The sequence below is a fragment of the Ursus americanus genome, chromosome 2 (genome assembly GCF_024610735.1).
Source record: "Ursus americanus isolate L20-20 chromosome 2, mUrsAme1.1.p, whole genome shotgun sequence".
In the NCBI taxonomy this organism is placed as follows: domain Eukaryota; kingdom Metazoa; phylum Chordata; class Mammalia; order Carnivora; family Ursidae; genus Ursus; species Ursus americanus.
The window spans coordinates 85,038,975-85,059,514 of record NC_142128.1 but is presented as its reverse complement, the minus strand read 5'-3'; the positions used below and the strand labels follow the sequence as shown (position 1 = coordinate 85,059,514).

Below are 20,540 nucleotides of genomic sequence, written 5' to 3'. Positions count from 1 at the left end.
ATTTCCTTCAGTACCTCTACAACAGTAAGAAAGAGACTCACTAAGAGAGAATCTGATTCATTTGCAACACTTGGGTTTTATCTGTAACCAAGAAATCTTGGTTGAGACACAACTTTAAAGGAGATTTAATCTGGGGGCACCTGGGTTGCACAGTCAGTTAAGTGTTCGGCTCTTTGTTTTGGCTCATGTCGTGATCTCAGGGTCATGAGATCAAGCCCCACCTCAGGCTCCACCTGAGCGCTCCGCGTGGAGTCTGCTTAAGACTCTGTCTCCCTCTCTCTGTCCTTCTGCCTCTTCCCCCCACGCATGGGTTTGGGTACGCTCTCTCTCTTTCTCTCTCAAATAAACACATATTTTTTTTTAAGGAAATTTAATCTAGCTCTCCCTGTAGTGTTTAAAACCCTTCCCTCCCTCAATCCCTCCCTCCTGCCTTCCTTCCCTCTCTCCCTCTGTCTCCTTCGCTCTCTCCCTCTCCTTCTTCCCCCACCTCTCTCTCTCTCTCTCTCTCTTCCTTTCTTTCTTTCTTTCTTATGTGTCAGGCACTGGGCTAGGGATTGAGGATACAGTAGTGAATGCAAACTATAGGTCCTTGGCCTCTTGGAACTTACACTCTCAGGGAAAGGCATATTTCAAATGATTACACTAATAACTCTGCAATTATAATTCTTGTAAGTGCTATGGCAAGGAGGCATATGATGTCAAGAGAGCGCATCATAGGGGGACTTGAGCAAATCTGTACACCTTCTACAAGGCAACTCAGCCCAGATGGAGCACTTCCTCTTGAGGGGAAGTTTGACATCCTATTGGAGCCTATTTCACTCTCAGGTGTATGTAAGTGCTAGATATCCGTTCCCTGTTTGAGTCAGAATCTGCCATAGCGTGCTTTGGACCTCGCCATCCTGACTCTAGTATGTGAATCTTCACAGAACAGCTGCAGGCCTCTTTTACATTGCAGATCTTTACATAGGTGAAGATTTCTTAACTCGCGGTGTTTTCTTTTCAAGGCTGGGAGATTCCTCATTTATTTGGTCCTCTTCAGAAGTACACCACTTTATAAAAAAGTTTTGTAAAATATTCTGCTTCTAAGCATAAACTAAGAGTGTGTGATGGTAATTTCCTAAGAATGGACCTCAGAATCCATCTGTGACTATCCTTGTCCTGTTCCACGTTCCCACGGCCCAACCTCACCTGCTTCACGTACGGCTGTATCACATCCCTGACATGTACTAGGCTCACAGTTAAGTGAAACCCTGGGACTATCCATCTTACCTTTTTAAAATTATTGAAAATGTGTTAAGGGCAGGACCCTAGAGATTTTCCTCTAGGATGTCAGCCTTTTAGCCAGCATCCATCATTGGGGTTGTTTATTCGGGTATGTTTATTTGCGTTATCAACCAATCTAAATTTCTTCCATGTGTCAGTCAAAAGCATGTAAAACTTTAATAGTTGCCTTGCTAAAATCTAGATACAGGATGTCTCCAACAGCCTCCTAATCTGCCAATCTAGTACGTCTGTGTGAAGGAAATGGGTTAGTCTGTCTTCACTTGTCCTAGTAATCACCATTTCCTTTTGTCTGTTGACAAAGTCTTTTAATATTTATTGACAATCAAGAATTCATGAGATGCACTACTTTTAGTCAAATGAGGCATGCACCTCTTTCTATGTGGTTAAAAATTTCTATCAAAACAATATCTTCCCTAGAACACCTTTCTTCCATCCATGTGAGAAGTCCTTCATATCCTTTGTGTGAGTCTCACATCTTCATATTTTCACCTACAGCAACATCATTGTAACTCATCCTCGGGTCCCTGGATCTCCATGGAGTGCACATTTTTCCTTGGTTTATTCCTCTTCTCTTCTCAGTAGGTCTGTATCCACTAACACAAGTAATATTTAGTCAGTAGATGAATATTTTAGTCTAGAAGTTTACAAAATACAATTCAGGGACTTTTAAGTAATCCTGGGGCTAGTGCTTATAAGAGTTATCATATATAATATGGCAGTAAAGAGTTGCTTAGGTTGGTTATGAATGCATTTTTTAAATAAAACCCAAACTTTTATTACCATTTCATGAGAATGGACTCCATTCATTTTTAATTCCAGTGAGGAGTTTTGTTTTGCTTTCAATAATGTCACATTCTGTCTGGCCCTCAGTTTCCTCCCTTATTAAATGACTAGTTTGGACTACATGATTTTTTAAAAATTTTATTTATTTACTTGAGAGAGAGAGAGCACGAGTAGGGGGGGACGGACAGAGAGAGGGAAAAGCAGACTCCCCACTGAACAGGGAGCCTGATGTGGGGTTCTATCCCAGGATCCTGAGATCATGGCCTGAGCTGAAGGCAGACACTTAACCTGAGCCACCAGGCGCCCGTATATAATTCTAAACTTTGAGAAGGAAAGGAAATTTAAAATAATTTAAAAATTAAACCACGGTACACACACACACACACACACACACACACACGCAAACATACACACATGTACATGTGCTTACATGTCAGACTGGGCAGACAATTAGCCAACTGCACGAGCCGGGCTCCCCACCTCTCTATTATTTCTTATAAGAACATGTGAATCTACAATTACCTCAAAATAAAAAGTTCAAAAAAATTAAACCAAAGAGTGTTATAACAGGACTTTGGAAGTAAGTAGGCCTGACTTGACTGCATATTAGCTTAACCAAATTCTCAAGCCTTTCTGAAGTCAGTTTCTTTGTCAGCCTTGAAGTGGGAATATTAATTCCTACCTAATGGGATTGCTGGAAGGGTTATATGAGATAGTGCGTGTCAACATCTTACACGGTTCGTACTTACATTGACAGTTTTCAATAAACGTTGGTTACTTTCGCGCTTCTTCTCCTTTGTTGTAGAGAAGAAACTAGGGCAAACAGCCTTGCTGCAGCTCTCCCAGAAAAGACGACATAAGACCTGAAGCTGAAGACAATTTAGAACTAAGTATACATTAGTGAGATGAACCCCATAGCAGTGTAGTGAGTAATGCTATTACATAACTTTTACAAATCACCAGGCGGATCAGCTAACATGGCTTGGCGCAGTGAACCGATAAAATAAAATAACAACGCCGCTTCCAAACCCAGCCTGAGTCAGGGAGTCCCAACACAGCAGCCAGAGTCAAAATCCAGAATGACTGCATAGGCCTTGGAGCTTTGGCGTTTCAATTGACTCAGACATGCTATAAATCTGTGCAAGTGGAAAAAAACCAAAGCTGGCCCCTGGATAACTGTTCCCCCAAGGGACCTAGAGAAGCTTTCTTTTCCTTGCAGAATCCTTAATCACGTCTCCCTAATATGAGTTTTCCATGCAACTGAACGGATGAGAAATAGGGAGAGACTAAGGAGAACAGACATGTCTTGGTCCTGAGGATGTGATTGTTGAATGAATGGCCATGATGTGTCTCCCACATGTCTTCTAAAATGTTTACAATTGCCCAGGGATCTGTCTTTGCCCCCGATCTGATGAATGTTTCAATCAGTGAGTTGGATGGAAACAACAAAAGGCAAGCCCACCAAATTTTTTAATGATACAGAGGTGAAAGGGAGTTTGGAAACAGAATTATAATTTTAAAATGATTTTGGCCAGCTCTGGGGCACTGAGTTGATCACAGTAACTTGTAATTTATTAGGGGTAGCATTAAAACCTGTACTTCAAAATCAAAAGCAGAACTACAGGTTAGGAAAGGATTAAATTGACAAGGGATTTTATACGAAAAAATTGTAGGGATTTTATTTGCCTGTAAGAAAGGTGTGAGTCAATGATGTGATGTGTTTGCGTTAAAAAAAAAAAAAAGTTAGGGACCAGAAAAAGGAAAGTAATCTTTTTACTTTACATGATTTGCAAGTTGGAAAATATTCAGTGGGTTGTATTCAGTGTAGGAGCCAAATTTAAGAAAGATATTGATTAAATGGAATTGGTGACTGAGGGAAAGAAGGAAAAAGGAGGGCTAAATTTATAAGCTCCCCAAAACGATATTGTTTAAAGAATGGTTGAAGGAAAATAAGGATATTCGGCTATTTTTTTAGAGTTAGCATATAGAGGAGGAGTAAACTTGTCTATTTTGCTCTGAAAAACAGAAATGAGATTAATGAGAGTTCATGGAAACAGACTTTGGCTCAATAAAAGGAAAATTTTTCAAATAATTAGAGCAGTTCCATGACTATTTCATAAATTGTGAGCTTTCTGTCCCTGGAAATATTCCAGCTAAGGCCAGATGAGCGTCTGGGATTCTGAAGGCTTCCAGCGTGGAACAAGAGCTCAGGGTAGGTGAGCTTTAAGACCACTTCCAGCTCCCATAGTCTAGGATTTAAGTAAGCGTGAATGCCAAGGCCACTCCTGACATGCCAGAGCTACTTTTTCAACTCTTGGCTCTGATTCTGACCAGCTGTGTGACCTTCAGCTAAGAAATTAACCATTTTTTTCTTTCAGTTTCCTTCTCCACCAAATGAGGGATCTGGATTTAATGATGTCTAGGTTCTCTCCAGCACATCTGTCTCCTTGAGCCTCCTCATAACGATAACATGTTGGGAAAGCACAGTTGGAGCTGATAACCTGCCATTTTTCTAAGTCGACCTACAAGGAGAAGGCTTAACAACCAAAAGCCGTGGTTGATTCTGGGGACCGCTGGACCAAACTCTCAGCGGCTTGTCGGCAGGAGGGTGGGTGACTGTGATCCTGGAATTCGTTCTCATGAGATCTATGGCAGGAAGTTGATCAAATAACTGATAATCCGGTTTCTCTCAAGCACCTGTACATTCTGGCTGAGTTCAGCAAAGCCTCTGCAAACAACTTAGAAGAAATGAAGGTCATATTACCATTGCAATACAGTTCTATCTTTTACAAAGCAAGCCTTTGTTCTTTGTTTTCTAAATGATCCAGCAGTTGCTGTTGAGCTTGGCTTACGATCATAAAAACTAATATCCATAAAATGGATTTTATACGGCAGATGCTGTTCTTAAAAGTTTTGTATAAGAATTTACTTAATCAGTTTATAACCTGAAAATCTAATGATGAATCGGTAGATTAGATCCTTTTTTCCCCTATGGAAAAGGAATAGTTAAAATCCAGTTTAAATCATCCTAATGGTAGAGAGTCGAGAATTCAGATCCCTGCCCTCATTCTTTTAGGCTTTCTTGCTGATGTTCAATTACTGTAATTTCCTGTGTGGTTCATCTGATTACTAACTCTTTTCTTCTCTGCCTATATGAAGGTGCCTCCTCCACCACTACTACATTCCAGGTCTTCTTTATCCTCTTGGACTTCTCTCTCTCTCCCACATCATTGTCTCCAAATCCCATTTCTTCTGTTATTATTTTTTTTTCAAAGATTTTTGGAAACACACATAGGGGGACTGCCATAGTGTGCTTTGATATAGTTATAGAAGGTATGAGTAGGATTTCAAACACCTCCTCCAGTTGCTGAGGTTAGTGGGGGAAGAAATAAGTAAATTTATGCTTTTTGTAAGGACGTGAAGAATTTAAAACCTTATTCCCAGGCTTGCGGGGCTGGCAGTACTCACTCCATCCAAGTACCACATTTTCTTCCATCTCTTTGTTTCCGAAGGTTGGAAATGAAAACAGCTGTTAAAAATAAGAGCACATGAGTCAATCTTGAATCTCAATGTATAATTACAGTTTCCATCTCTGTTGGTAAAGCCCCTCCCAGTGTACTGAGCCCCGTATCACAGCCCCCTTGTTGTCAATTTTATACCAAGACTTTAATTTGTGTTTTCCAAACCTCTAAGATTAAACACTAAATCATTTGCCAAGCCAGAAAAAATAACAAGGAAGAAAATGCTTCAGTTTAAAAACTTGATTCTCAGACATGCTCTTTTTCTGATTTAGATCTTGAACAGATCTCTATGTCGATATTAGAAATGTCAGTTACGGTTCCACATTTTTGAAGGTGGAGATTCGGGGCTTTGTGGTATCCTCACTGTGAAGAATGTTGCTTGAACTCTATAGAGGCTATGCCTTGAATCATATTTTCCCTTTTCCAGGCTCCTGAGGCTTATGACCTCGGAAACCAGTCTTAAAAGAGTCACCTGCAGGGGCGCCTGGGTGTCTCAGGCAGTTAAGTATCTGCCTGTGGCTCAGGTCATAATTCTGGGGACCTGGAATTGAGTCCCGCATCGGGCTCTCTGCTCATCGGGGAGCCTGCTTCTCCCTCTTCCTCTGCCTGCCATTCTGCCTACTTGTGCTCTCTCTCTCTCTCTCAAATAAATAAAATCTTAAAAAAAAAAAAAAAAAGAGGGGCGCCTGGGTGGCACAGGGGTTAAGCGTCTGCCTTCGGCTCAGGGCGTGATCCCGGCGTTATGGGATCGAGCCCCACATCAGGCTCCTCCGCTATGAGCCTGCTTCTTCCTCTCCCACTCCCCCTGCTTGTGTTCCCTCTCTCGCTGGCTGTCTCTATCTCTGTTGAATAAATAAATAAAATCTTTTAAAAAAAAAAAAAGAGTCATCTACAGCCTATTGATTGTCACCTTCCAGAGATTGGTCCTTTTTCCATTCTGCCCAGTCGCCCATATCAACCACTCATTCCTTGACTGAGTAATTCCATTGTCTAAAGCTCTGAAGGTCCCTAGTGAATCAGCAGCCTTCAACTGGCCAATCTAATTTGCCCTATAAATACAGATCATATGCTATTAGCAAGAGAACTTCATGTCCTATAGGAGGAGGAGAAGGAGACAAGAGACTTGGTGCTTTCAGTCACTTCCTTTAGCCTTATCTCCCCTTTCTAAGACTTGATTACTTTGTTGTTAGATTAGATTATTTCTATGATTCATTTCCCTGCAAAGATTTTTATAATTCTGTAATCATTGTATCCTCTAAGAGCTAGCTTTGTGCGTTGAGAATTGCCTTGGTCAATTTGGGCTGCTATAACAAAAATACCATAGTCTTGAAAGTTCAAGATCGGAGCACTGGCAGGTCCAGGGTCTGGTGAGAGATAGAAGGTGGGGAGGATCTCTTCTTATAAGGACACTAATCCCACTATGATAAGGGCTGTAATCCCATCATACCTTCCTCACCTGATTACCTCCCAAAGGCTCTCTCCAAATATTATCATACTGGGGATTAGGGTTTCAACATATGAATTCTGGGGGACACAAATATTCAGTCCAAAGCGGAAACGAAGACGTTTGTATGCACAGTGTGATTTGTGGGATTCTGGGAAGGCTATTGAGCCTCTGCTCCCCCAACCACACTTAAAATCCTGCCATTAGATATTTCCTGTCAGATATAACACCTTTTAAAATCTAATATGTTTGGCAACGGAAAGAGCCCAGATGAATGGATAAAGAAGATGGAATATTACTCAGCCATCAAAAAAGAGAAATCTTACGATTTGCAAAGACATGGATGGAACTAGAGGGTATTATGCGAAGTGAAATAAGTCAATCAGAGAAAGAATTATCATACAATTTCACTCACATGTGGAAATTAGAGCATCATAGGGGAAGGGAGAGAAAAATAAAGTAGGATTAAATCAGAGGGAGACATACTGTTAGAGACTCTTGATCATAGGAAACAAACCGAGGGTTGCTGGAGGGGATGGGGTGGGGGGATGGAGTAACTGGGTGTTGAACATAAAGGAGGCACGTGATGTGATGAGCACTGGGAGCTATGTAAAACTGATGAATCCCTGAACTCTACCTCTGAAACTAATAATATATTATATGTTAATTAATTGAATTAAAATAAAATAAAATAATGAAAAAATAAAATCTAATCTGTTTGCAAGGCAAACCTAGAAAACTAATATGTGAGGTAGTGTAGCATGGCGCTGGGATAATGTGGTGTTGTCTGACTGGAATCAGACTGCCTGAGTTCACACCCTTACTAGCTGTATGACCTTGGGCAGTTAATTAATCTTTCTGGGCTTTTGGAGCATCTATATAATCAAGATGATAATAACACTCACCTCAGAGGTTCCTGTGAGATTTCAGTGAAATATGTAACATGCTTAGAAGAACAGTATCTTGCTATATAATTGTTAGCCACTATCATCCTTTATTTGCATAAATCAGCATATATAATGTTGATGTCCTTTTGACAGAAAGTTGGTATCAAGTCACAAAGAAATCGGAGTTTTGTTCAGGGAACGGGGAGGGAATTCCGTGGATACCCAAAGCCCTGTGAAGGAATGGTCTGCCATAGTGAGGTGCTACGGTTGGAGGCATAAAGCCACTAGGTGCCTCCATGCCCCAGGGAAGCATTTACAGGAAAGATAAAGGGAGATGGATCTGCTTCTCATCCTAGCCAGTCCACCCAGTAACTGATAGATTGAATCCACTGCTATGGGGAGCAAGGAGTGTGATTCACATCTGCACATGAACTTTGAATTCGGCACCTGCTTAATTTTTCTGTGTCTCATAATTCTCTCCCTTGTAATAGTCAGGTAATGTTAGGTCCCTTGAAGAACCATGGTAAAATGTAGAAGTATTCTTCTCTGCTAAGTGTCCTTGCTTCTTTCTCCTAGATTACATGAAGCAGACGACATTTGAAGCCCAAGCGTTTTTAGAAGCTGTGCAGTTCTTCCGGCAGGAGAAGGGACACTATGGCTCATGGGAAATGATCACTGGGGATGAAGTCCAGGTAACACAGGCTCAGAATTTTGGGCCCTTCTCTCTGTCTGCATGTGGGAGATCAGAGTCATAATTTAAAAAATCAAACAAAAAAAAGTTGCAAGAACGGAAGATGTGGTTCCAAAGGCCATTTCTCTCATTGTCTAGAAGCATTTGGTCCACAAGCTGTTGGGCACCCTCTCTAAGCACCTCCAGACCAGGCAGTAAACAGGGCAGCTTGAAACACTGCAGCTGCAATGGGGAGAGCTACTTCTACTGCTTTCTACTCAAAGCATGATTCTTGCAACCGGCCTCATGCTTCCAGACCATAAGAAAACATGAACAGTGAGGCCTAGTGCAAAGTGTGTGGTGGGGTCTTAGGTCAGTGGACTTGGGTTAAATCTTGCCAAGTTATTGGACCTCTTTTCATCTCAGGTTAGTCCTCTGAGAAAGAGAGTAATGATAACGTTTACCTTGCAGGGTTCTGAGCATTAAGTGAGATGTTGTTGGAAAACTATTTGGCATGCGCTTGTCTTTATTTATTGAATGATCTATAAACAAAGTCAAGGAAACACATTTTAAAAGCAGTAGGCAGTTTTCTGTGCATTTTATTTGCCTCTTCTAGTTTTCTATCCCCCCTGGCCTGATATAATTTCCCATGACTTTGATTAAATGCTAGTCATGGGCTGAGTACCTCCACTGGCTTGGTACCAGGGACATTGTTACAAATCTCCAAGGAAACTGTGTCCATGAGAACACCAATCACATGGCTGATTCAGCCAGGAAGAGGAGGCTGGGTATGGCATTATTTAATTAGAGACACACAGGGTCCAACAATGCTGTTCTTTAATTTCCCCTCATCTCCCCAAGTGCCTCTTTTGGGGGGCCAGTGGAATTTGTTATTAGGAGACAATATTTGGAAGAGACCAGATGGGGCCTTGCCTTCGTATGGTCATTAAACATCTAAAGCCGAAAACATTTGCTCACGATGATGGGGCTGTTCTTCATTGTTTAACCATATGACTCAGAAGCTCCTTTCCCCCCTGCCTTTGGAGGATTCTAAACTCATTTATTTCTTACCCTGAGACTTATTCCAGCACTCCAGCCAAGTCTTGGTTCTGATATTTGGGGGAAGCACATCCATTTATCAATCCGAGAGGATTAAGGACTAACTGTATTTATGCCAAAAAGAAAAATGAAAGCAAAAGAGGAGGCTGAACCATTTGATGCTAATTAGCCTGCCATGTAAACCAACATATTTCGTAGATAGACCAGTATTAAAATGCCTTTGTGTGATGCTTTTTAATGTTCAAATCCTAATTCTGTGTGTTCGTCTTACTGATCTCGTGAGGTTACTAGTATTTACATTTTGTAAATGAGAAAACCGAGGGAGGCATATAGCAGTTAAGTGACTTGTTCGGTTGTCACTCAACAACTATTGAGCCACTATATGCCAGGCACCATGCTGGGTGCTGGTGATCCAGAGACGGGCAGGACAAGATGGTCCCTGCCCTGTGCAGCTGATAGCTTCATGGTCACGTGCTAAGTGGACAAATGGCAAAGGCAACGATGGCTTCCAATTCCTGGTCCAGTGAAAGATCAACACCAACAATGGGACTCTACCAAGTTCAACATTTATTTAACTCCTCAAATTTACCTATGCTACTTGTGTAATCTTTTCTTTCATTTGAAATCTCATGGCGGCTCACATGCCTTCATGATGCCATTGAAAGCGGGTGCTTAATTAATCCTTTCTTTGTGTTGAGTATCATGTTTCTGTTGTTGACCTTCTGCCTTTTGCTTTGGGTTGATATGTGTGAAGTGCTAGAAGCTGCAAGAGAACTAAATGACTCATCCCTTGCTATCGCGGTGAGCAAGACATATCTAGAAACATCCAGAGAACAAGGCAGCTTTAGAAGTGTGTGTGGGTAAGCTTATGTGGGTCTGCACATATATGGACATCATAAAGCATTAGCACCGAGCAGTGATAGGCAGGTGCTAATTCTGCAGTATAAAAAATACCATAAGTGAGAAAGCAGAACAAAACAAAACAAAAACAGAGAAGAGATCAATAAAAGCTGGAGTTATCAAGTGACCCAGGAAGAAGTTTTGCTCCCCCAGGAATCTGCATCTCTATGTGGGAATCAGACTTCTAAAACGTGAGCACTAGAAGGGCATTTCAAGGATTGTCTGTCCAACACCCTCCAGGTGAGAGAAAGAACGGTCAGAGAGGTTGGGGGACGTCAGTCTGGGATGGAAGCGCATTTTGAGCTATGTCTGGCTCTGCTTAGAGAAGCTGGTGAAAGAAAATGGAAGGAAGTGAGCTCCAAACCCCCCCCCCCCCGGTCTGGGGCCCAGGGAGGCTGTGCTTCCCTGTACCCTCACGCATGGAGCTGAAGCAGCGTCTCTCCTAACACCCACAGGAAAAAGAGATCAGGGGTCCAAAAAAGCTACCAAGTAGTTAAAGAAAATGGCACGACATAACTGAGTTTGAGATTATGACATCTTTGTTTAAAGCACTACATTTATTTGCACTTTTTTTCATATCTACTAAGAATTTGATCATTTTGTCCTAACGCCCTCTACCTCAGGGCCTGGTATTCAGAAGATGCTCAGCATTGCTACATTATTATCTTCATAGCAATGACTCGCATAGCAAGTCTGGTGGGCCCTCATGGTAGGGGTTATTTTACGGGCAAGTGTCCAAGCAGAGAAAACATCTTAGGATAATTTGCCTACAGACAATTAAGGTGAAAATATTTGTTATACTAGTAAAAACTTCAACATAGTTCCTACTTGTCTATAAAAATGTATCAGATGAGGTCATGAAGAAAGCAGCTTGCAAAATGTAAAGTATTTATAGTTATTTGGTATATTTATTATGTATTACGGTAACATTTATGTTAAATATATATTTATTATTTTATAAGTATTATTATAAATTTAAATTTGCCTTTAAATCAGATGAGCTGAGAAAGTAGCTCGTAATACCCACTGAACTGGTAGTTTCAAGACAAGAAAACTGTCCATATTTTAGGCTTTCTCCATACATTTCAGAGTTGTCTTTTGTCTAATGACCTTGAATGTGACCCCTTTAAATGATTCTTTCACCCATGGCCACTCAGTAACATAAAAGGCACAAGGTCAACAGCCTGGTCAGACCATAGGGCCAGTCTCAGGAAGAAGGGCAGTCTCTCTGGGCCTCACATCTTCCCCACAGCATCAGCATCTGGAAGGTAGCACATGGTTCGGCCTTCAGGCACTAAGCCTGAGTTTGTTGATTTTGACCAACCTAAAGGCATATTTGGTTTCTTATATGTGTGACGGAATTTTAAAATCTATATCCGAGCAGTTAAATTTACACACGTACACACGCACCTTTTTTTTTTTTTAAACAGAAGTGGTATTTTTGGGGCCCTTATGGTGAAGCTCAGTAGATCTTGTTCTGAGGAGAGAAGGTTGAGGAACCCCTTCTTTGGTATGGTTTATTTATTTGACTAGCTACTTTCCCTGGAATAGCCTCAGGGTTTTGGACCCTGCTCGTGAAGAACTGACCCAGGTAGGGAATCTGAGAGAGGACCCTGGGCAGGTGAGGGGGTGGCACAAGGTTGGGGGGTGGGCTGAAGTTTGGAGGAAGAGGGTTACTCAGTGTTGGGATGGACACAGTTGGGCCCCAGCATTTCGAGGCTCTGCCTGCCCTGTGGTGTTGCCAAGCCCCGCACCCTTGCAGCCCACTCTTACTCCCCTTCTTTTTTTCCCCCCAGACATATTTCTTTTTTGATTCCCTAAATTATAAAATAGAACCCAATTTCTTGGAACATTGTATGGGAAAGACTAAAAGAAAACTGTAAGCCTACCCAAATGGAATCTTTTTTTTCTTTTGGCCTTTGTAACATTTTCATCTTTTCAAACCCCTTTCATGCTTATATTCAGACTCAAGCTAATATCAGCAAAGGGGTGAATTAGGCAATTATTATGACCCTGAATTTAACACTTTCAGCTAAGATAATATTTCCCATTGATTTTAAGTTCTGCCTTCAGACTCCTTATCCTCCTAGCTCATTCTCCCCATGCTGCACTTCCATCATCTCGGGCAGATGGGTTCCAACTAAGGACTTACTCCATTGAGCAGCATGGGGGAAGGCCCATGGATTATTAATTACCTACTTCAATCTAATTGTTGGACCTGCTAATCTCCATGGAGCTTGCATGTATCACATCCCTCTCAAATTCCTCAAAAATTCTGGTTCACGTCTTGACTGCTCCCAGAGAATGGTTAAGAATGAAAAACCTCCCCACACATGAATTACCAGAACTTGTGGAAATTCTATCCCCATTATAACCTTCGTCACACCACAGTTTTACATCGCAGGTGACAGGAGCCCCACTCCCTGCACTGACCTGAGCGGCCTTCTCTCCCAGGGACCCACAGGCACAGGGGGATGGGACGGCTCACGCACCTCCGCCCTGGGAGTGTTCCTGGACAGTTCAGCTCAAGTGTCCCACCCTGCTGTGACAAAGCCCTTGACAGAGCCATCTCCTGAGCTCATGAGTATTTCCACTAGCATGAGGCTGACCGATGACCTCAGGAAAAAAATCTTCTGTAATTCCCAAAGCCTAATTTGAATTTTTATGAGAAGCAGGTCAATTACTTTGTGCAAATATTATTTGAAATTCATAGAACAGATGTCAAATGATTCTCCATTTCCAAAATTACTCTTTTTCTTTTGTAAAACTTGCGTTGCAGCCTGATACTGAAAACTGAGCTGTAAGCCCAAAAAGATTCATAGTAAAACTGAATCTGGAAAACAAATCTGCTCCAATTCGGGGGGAGGTGGCTAGTTAAAGAAGGAGAAGTTGATGTTACATGGAGCATGGTAATATGTGGACATAGAGAACATGCTCAGATTTAAAAAAAAAAAAAAAAAAACATTTTCATGGAGCCAAGCAAAATTTTAGGAGTGACTTGGGAGCAAAATTTTTTTTAAGCGTTCTGAAGACTTTAGGTCCCCTCACCCGTGTTCTGCTCATCCCATGAATGTCCAATTGTTCCGAGTATCTGTTACTCCCTTCTTTCTCTAAACATTAAAGAGGATAGAGGTGGGGTTCAGGGCACAGCAGGAACAAAGAGCATGAGGACACATAGATCCCAAGGGAACTTGAGGGGGCACAGTGGTCTCAGAGGACACGGACAAGGCCTCAAGCCACCAAAACCAAGCCTGATCCCCTGTCACAAGGTTGCCAAAGGATGCCCTCACCCATAATTAAAATTTTGCCTTTTATCCTAAATGCACTAGATTCTTCTCATTTGAAAAAGTGTGAATTTGAGGAATTTGTCCTTTCCCATGATGAATCGTCAACAGACATTACTATTCTTTGCAGATATCCAAAAACGTTTACCCTCCAAGATTGTGTTTAGTTGAGATTTCTGTAGCCTCAGAACCAGAGTCAAACTATCAGTCTAACAGATTTTATGTAGCCCGGGACAGTCTTACGTTGCCAGCGTCGGCACTGCCCGTCGGGACGACTTCAGTTGGGCTGATGCTCAAATTCAGCAATCACTGCCTAACTGACCCTGGGGCTGTCTTCCTCTCCCTAGATCCTGAGCAACCTGGTGATGGAGGACCTCCTGCCGACCCTTCAGACAGACCTTCTGCCCAAAATGAAAGGGAAGAAGAACGACAGAAAGAGGGCCTGGCTCGGTGTAAGCCATGAGTTTGCTACGCAACTGTGCTACTCAGAATGAGCCTCCCTTTCCCTTCTTTTTTTAGGGCAGTTTTTTTCTTTTTCTTCTTCTTTGTCTTCTTCTTCTTCTTTTTTTAATAATTCCTTCCCTGGGTGGAGAACTGCCTACCTTGAGTCTGCTCAGTCTCACTTACGTGAGGACTAATCCAAACAGACTCAAACCTTGAAAGAAAAATGAGAGTGTGGCTGCAGTTGTGTTTACGTAGAGAATCTGTGATTAGCCCTCCCCCCTCTCCTGGACTCCGGCTGGCGCTCGCCCGAGACAGAGCCCGATTTCTGTGCTGTTCTCTGTTGCAGCTCCTTGAGGAGGCCTACAACCTGGTTCGGCACCAAGTTTCAGAAGGATTAAGTGCCTTGAAGGAGGAGTGTCGAGCCCTGACGAAGGGCCTGGAGGGAACCATCCGTTCAGACATGGATCAGATCATGAACTCAAAGAACTTTTTAATTGGAAAGATCAAAGGTCAGTGGAGACAATCCATGTTTCTACAGCTGAATTACCTGTGTGTAGGGTCCACCATATAGTCAGAATTCATGATTTCAGGGGAAAACTAAACTGACGCAATTGGGAAGAGGTGATAAGAGGTGTAATGGGAGTATGCAAGTAAGGGCCTGGACCTTCTGAAGGAGACTTCAGGGACACACGCTAGAGCAGAATTTGCTTCTTGCCTGTGGTGGTGCCTGTGTATTGTGATACCGCCCGCACCTCCCCTCTTGTAGCACTTCTTGCACTCATTGTATTGGCTTCTACGCACGCCTCTCTGCTGTGAGCTAAGAACAGGACCACGTGGCCCGTTTCACTCAGGCACACCCATGGCCTCGCACTATGCCTGGTATATGCAGACTCTCGACGAATACTTGAATGGGTGAATAAATGGATTTTCTTTTCACAAGAAGAAAATCAGCTTAGAGTTGATAAATCTAGATTCTAGTCACAAGCGCAACACTGGCCGGGCAGGTGTATTTGGCAAGGTCACTTGACTTCTATGTGCCTTACTGTCCTCCTCTGTCATCAGGAGGGCCCTGAGGGTGAGGTCTGCCAACTCCGGCCCCTGACCCGAATCGGGCCCACCCCCTATTTCTGTAAATAACATTTCACCGGAAGACAGCCCACTCATTTATGTATCGTCTGTGGCTGCGTTCATGCTTCAAGGGCAGAGTTGAATAATTGGAACTGAGAACCCTGGACCACAAATTCGCGAATGTTCACTATCTGGCCATTGACAGAAAAATGTTTGCCTGTGCTCTCACGAGAGGCCTGAGATGGCCTTTAAGGAATTCTACAGGATAAAATGGTAAGGTTAAAATGTTAATATTAATTCCTACATCTCAACAAGCCCAGCGCACCGAATGTCATTTCAGAGAAGCGTGCTGGCTCCGCTGAGATTGTTTATCCGCAATCTTCTTATATTGTGAGTTTTCAGATTCTTCACTCACTTGCTCATTTGCTTGCTCATTCATTAAAAAAAATGGACTAAGTGCTTCCTGAGCAAGGTGCTGGAGCTTTGGCAGTGAACAGGGGACCCCGTTCCTGTCGCCAAGAGACTTAGAACCTGACAAGGGTTGTCTGCGTGGTGGATTATCCTCTGCCCTTCAGGCCCCGTTCACACTGCAGCCCAGCTCGCCTCTGAGCCCTTCCAGCCAGTTCTGCAGGAGAGTAGAGAAGAGGCATGACCACGGCAAGGACGTGCATGTCTGTGTCCGTGCATGTCTGTTCACGAGATGACTTCTGGGCGCGTATAAATTAACCACAGCGTTGTGTGTTTACTGTTATCCATGTCTCTCATTCCTCCGTTAGCACAAATGATCTAGAATTGACTATATGGAAGGACCGTATACAACCTAAAACTGCTAGCACCCAACTCCTGAGCCCACGTTGCAGGGAGCGGGGCCTCACTGTGGCCTTTCTCCTGGGCCAAATTCAACCAGTTTCTCTCTTTCTCTCTTGCTTAGTCTCTCTGGCTCCAGTATATCCCACAAAAGATGGAAAAATATTCTGCCCTGGACTAGTCTTTGTTTCATAAAAGGAACTTCAAAAGGAAGTCACGATTAAGTCTTTTTAAAAGGGACTATCAGAAACACATTTTAACCGAGCCTCTGGTTCTCCACCTTTAAAACAGTAAAGTACAGTAGAGCCTTGAACAACATGGGTTTGAACTGCATAAGACCACTGACAGGTGGGTTTTTTTTTTTTTTTGATACAGTCCAGTACTGTAAATATATTTTCTCTTCCTTATGATTTTCTTAGTAACATTTTATTTTCTCTAGCTTATTTTATCACTAGAATACAGTATATAACACATACAACATACAAATGTGTTTGCCAACTGTTTATGAGTAAGGTTTCCAGTCAACAGTAGGCTATTGCGAGTTTAGTTTTGAGGGAGTCAAAAGTTATACATAGATTTTTCAATGACACAGGGGGTCAGCACCCCTAATTCCGCATTGTTCAAGACTCAACTGTATACTTCAGACTACCTCAATAAAGGGCTTTGGATTTCGAAAGAACTTTGGGAGTATTAAGCAGTGATCTTTCCATTTCCTCCCATATGACTCTTGAGAGTCAAGCAACCAATCTTTAGTCCTGCCCCACAAGTATTTATTCACTCGATAAGCATTTATTCTGCTCCTGCTGAACACAAGGGCTACAAGGATTCAAAGAAGACAACATGATTTTACAACAAGAGGATATGAAGCATGTTACAGGTTCTGAAACAGCAGGAAAGAAATGGGAAAGGTGCCACAGGAGATGCAGGAGTAGAGGACACTGTGGTTCCCAGCCGGGAACCATTTCAGCTTCAAAAACACCATGGGGTCCTTAAAACAATAGTGTTGTTCTCGTGTCAGTTGCTGGGAAAAAGGATGATGACAACAGGTGGACAAGGGCTCACAATCAGTGAGTGCTTCCAGAATGTCACCTGCGTTTCCAAGCATCTGGACACAGTAAGCCCGCGTCATCGTCGCCCAAACCCCAGAAGTCATTCCTCCCATGATCTCCACCTCCCAGATAAGAACACCGAGGCAGAGATTAAGTAACTTGGCCAGATTCCAAAACTGAGTCATGCTCCAAACCCCTCTAATCCCAACGCTTTCTGTCTTTGTCCCTCTGCTCGATGGCTTCTTCACAGCTGCCCCAACTTCTGGATGGTTTAGGAGTCTGTGGGTCACCGAACAGTATTCATTACTATGGCGTCTCTACGTGCCTGGAAGTCAGCAGAGCGTATCTGTGTGGGGTGTCGAACGAATTCCACCCAGAAGGGAAGCACCAGCAGGCAGCCCGCAGCTCAGGGAGCTGGGTAGTGGTTCCAAGGGCATTAGGCTGTCTGAGTGGGTGAAGTATGTACTGGGTCTTGAACAGGTGAGTGGGATGTTCACAAGCAGAGATGGAGGCAGGAAGGCCCACGTGAAAGGAACACTGAATAAAGGCGCAGCGAGGAGGCTGCAGCCCATGCCAGCACACTGACATCATCGGGGAGCAGGGTCTCCACGCCCCTGCCGGTGTCCATTTCCTCCCCGCTCAGTAGGTGAAACCTGCCAGCCGCCACTAAATCTTTATTCCATATTACCCGTGTTCATGATTATTCTGAAATTTCAATTAGGTGCTTTCCAAATAGTTCTTCTCTCCAAGTTAATTGATAAATAATTCATTTATTCTCCTGACACACAATTTTGCATTTTGGTATCAAGCAAGTCATTTTTTAGAAGTCCTAGATCGTTTCATATTTAAATCATACAATCAAAAGGGTTTTTTCCCCTAGCAGTTCTGTGACCTCTTTAATATTTTATATACCAAATATTTGTGCATTATTCATAATGTGAATAAACACCTCAGATTCTCGAGTAAGGGGCAGTCTGATCCTCCATACCTGTGAAATATTTCTGCAAACCGAAATAAGAACGTGCCCATCCATCTCACTCTAAGCACGTTATTTGCCAATAAAAGAGTAAGAAATACACTTGAAGCGTAGTCCTCGATCCACAAATTAGGGTGTGACCTTGGGCAAGCCCTCGGACATCTCCAGGCCTGATTTTCCATGTATAAAATGGAAGGATTGGATACTCAGACTTGTCCTTCCTTTCTCGGTTCTGTGATACTGTGCCAAGGGCCGTGTGACTTACCAGTACCACAAAGCCAGCCTTTCAGGGTACAGAGCAAGCTCTGCCTTTTCCAGCTCAGCCTTCCCTCACTAGATCTGCTTTCAAACCTGGCTAATCAAGACCTTCACCTTAAACATTTGCTGCAACATGGACGGCACTGGAGGAGATAATGCTAAGTGAAATAAGTCCAGCAGAGAAAGACAATTATCATATGGTTTCTCTCATCTATGGAACATAAGAACTAGGAAGATCGGTAGGGGAAGAAAGGGATAAAGAAAGGGGGGGTAATCAGAAGGGGGAATGAAACATGAGAGACTATGGACTCTGAGAAACAAACTGAGGGCTTCAGAGGGGAGGGGGGGTGGGGGAATGGGATAGACCGGTGATGGGTAGTAAGGAGGGCACGTATTGCATGGTGCACTGGGTGTTATACGCAACTAATGAAGCATCGAACTTTACATCGAATCCGGGGATGTACTGTATGGTGACTAACACAATATAATAAAAAATCATTTAAAAAAAAAAAAAAAGAAAAAAAACCTTCACCTTAGCACTTTAAAAAATGCAGATTTCCACATCCTATCCAGACTTCCTGAATGAGCATTTTTACTATGCTCTTACTCTTTTATTTTTTTTTTAAGATTTTATTTATTTATTTGACAGCGACAGTAAAAGCAGGGGGAGTGGGAGAGGGAGAAGCAGGCTTCCCCGCTGAGCAGGGAGCCCAATGCAGGGCAGACGCTTAACGACTGAGCCATCCAGGCGCCCCGGTGCTCTTCCTCTTTTAAATGAAAGGGCAAGATTTGCCTCCAGGAAGTGTGGTTACATTTTTTTCATCCCTCTTTATGATTTTTCTGTGCCCTCTATATTTTTGTCACTGTGCATGTTTTCCGTGATGAGTGGGGGAAAAAAATAGCCTTTTTAAAAAAATTAGGGATGAGAGTGGGGAGTGGGGTGGTATTTGTTTTGAATGGAATTTGTTTCTGTTCGCCCAAGAAAAGTCTGTGTTTGAGTTTTTAAAGCGTCTGTTGAGGAGGGGAGAGGGGAATTGAATTATATGAGCTGATTAACTCTTAGAGAAATTAATTAAAACTTAATAAATTGTTATATACAAATATTGAATCATGTTGTACAGCTGAAACTAATATAATATTATACATCAGTTATACCTCAATTTAGAAATTTGGCGAATTGTGTTTTTTAGAAGACAAATTACGCACATGTAACGGTGATGTTAATAGTAAATAGGTGAATCACCAGCATTTTCTGTTTTCCGTTAGGCATTGCATGATCATAGGGACCACACAGAAAAATGCACTTCATCCCAGGGCAGAGAAAAGCTTGGGGAGGGGAGGGATGGTTTGTCCCAATTCTGGAAACATCTAGTTGTTTTCCATTCTGGTGAATGCTGGCACGGGACTCTCTGTGCTGGTCTGTCTTGCCCGTCTGAGCTTGCCTGGGCTGTTAAATGGCTCTCTGGTTACTGCCCACCTGTGGCCTGGCTCCAGGGACTTTGAACCCAATTTTGCCCACAATAAGTGATGGTTTTCTACTTATTTCCTATCTCAGCCATGGTGGCCCAGCCAGCAGAGAAAAGCTGTGCAGAGAGTGTGCAACCATTCTTGGCCTCCATTCTGGAGGAGCTGATGGGGCCGGTGAGCTCAGGATTCAGTGAAGTCCGCTCGCTCTTTGAAAAAGAAGTGGATGAACTTAGCCAGAACTTTCAGACCACCAAAGACAACGTCCAGCTTAAGGAGGTAAGATATGGAGCCAAGGAACTGAGTGTGAATGGCCAGCCTGGGGCTGCCTTTTCCTTGGGCCTTTATTTGCATTTGTGCCTTCTTTCCTTTCCTTTCTTCCTCCTCCCCCACCCCACCTCCCTTCTATCCATTCACCATCTATTTCTTTCAGACAGCCAGCAACCCCACTTATCTGTCCATTCACCTGATTTCCTTTATTAATGGTTTTCAAGTTGCAAAAATAGTAATGTTCTTGTGCAAACGAAACAATATATAGAGAGACAAAATATATATGTGGGCAAAATTGATCACCCATGATGTAGGAAAGACATTAGGGTACAAAGCCTCAAGAAAGAATTCTTGAGATTCTTTGGTGGAAAA

At 42.7% G+C, this 20,540-nt stretch overlaps 1 protein-coding gene across 2 annotated transcripts in view; it reads left to right on the top strand.

Annotated features, from left to right (window-relative positions):
* NIBAN1 (niban apoptosis regulator 1) overlaps window positions 1-20,540 on the top strand; it is a 195,819-nt gene that overhangs the window by 157,758 nt on the left and 17,521 nt on the right. For both annotated transcript variants that reach the window (XM_045811477.2, XM_045811476.2), the window contains exons 6-9: window positions 8,496-8,611; window positions 14,180-14,284; window positions 14,623-14,785; window positions 19,990-20,177. In XM_045811477.2, coding sequence (XP_045667433.2) covers window positions 8,496-8,611; window positions 14,180-14,284; window positions 14,623-14,785; window positions 19,990-20,177 — 572 coding nt within the window. The remainder of the gene's footprint in view (window positions 1-8,495; window positions 8,612-14,179; window positions 14,285-14,622; window positions 14,786-19,989; window positions 20,178-20,540) is intronic.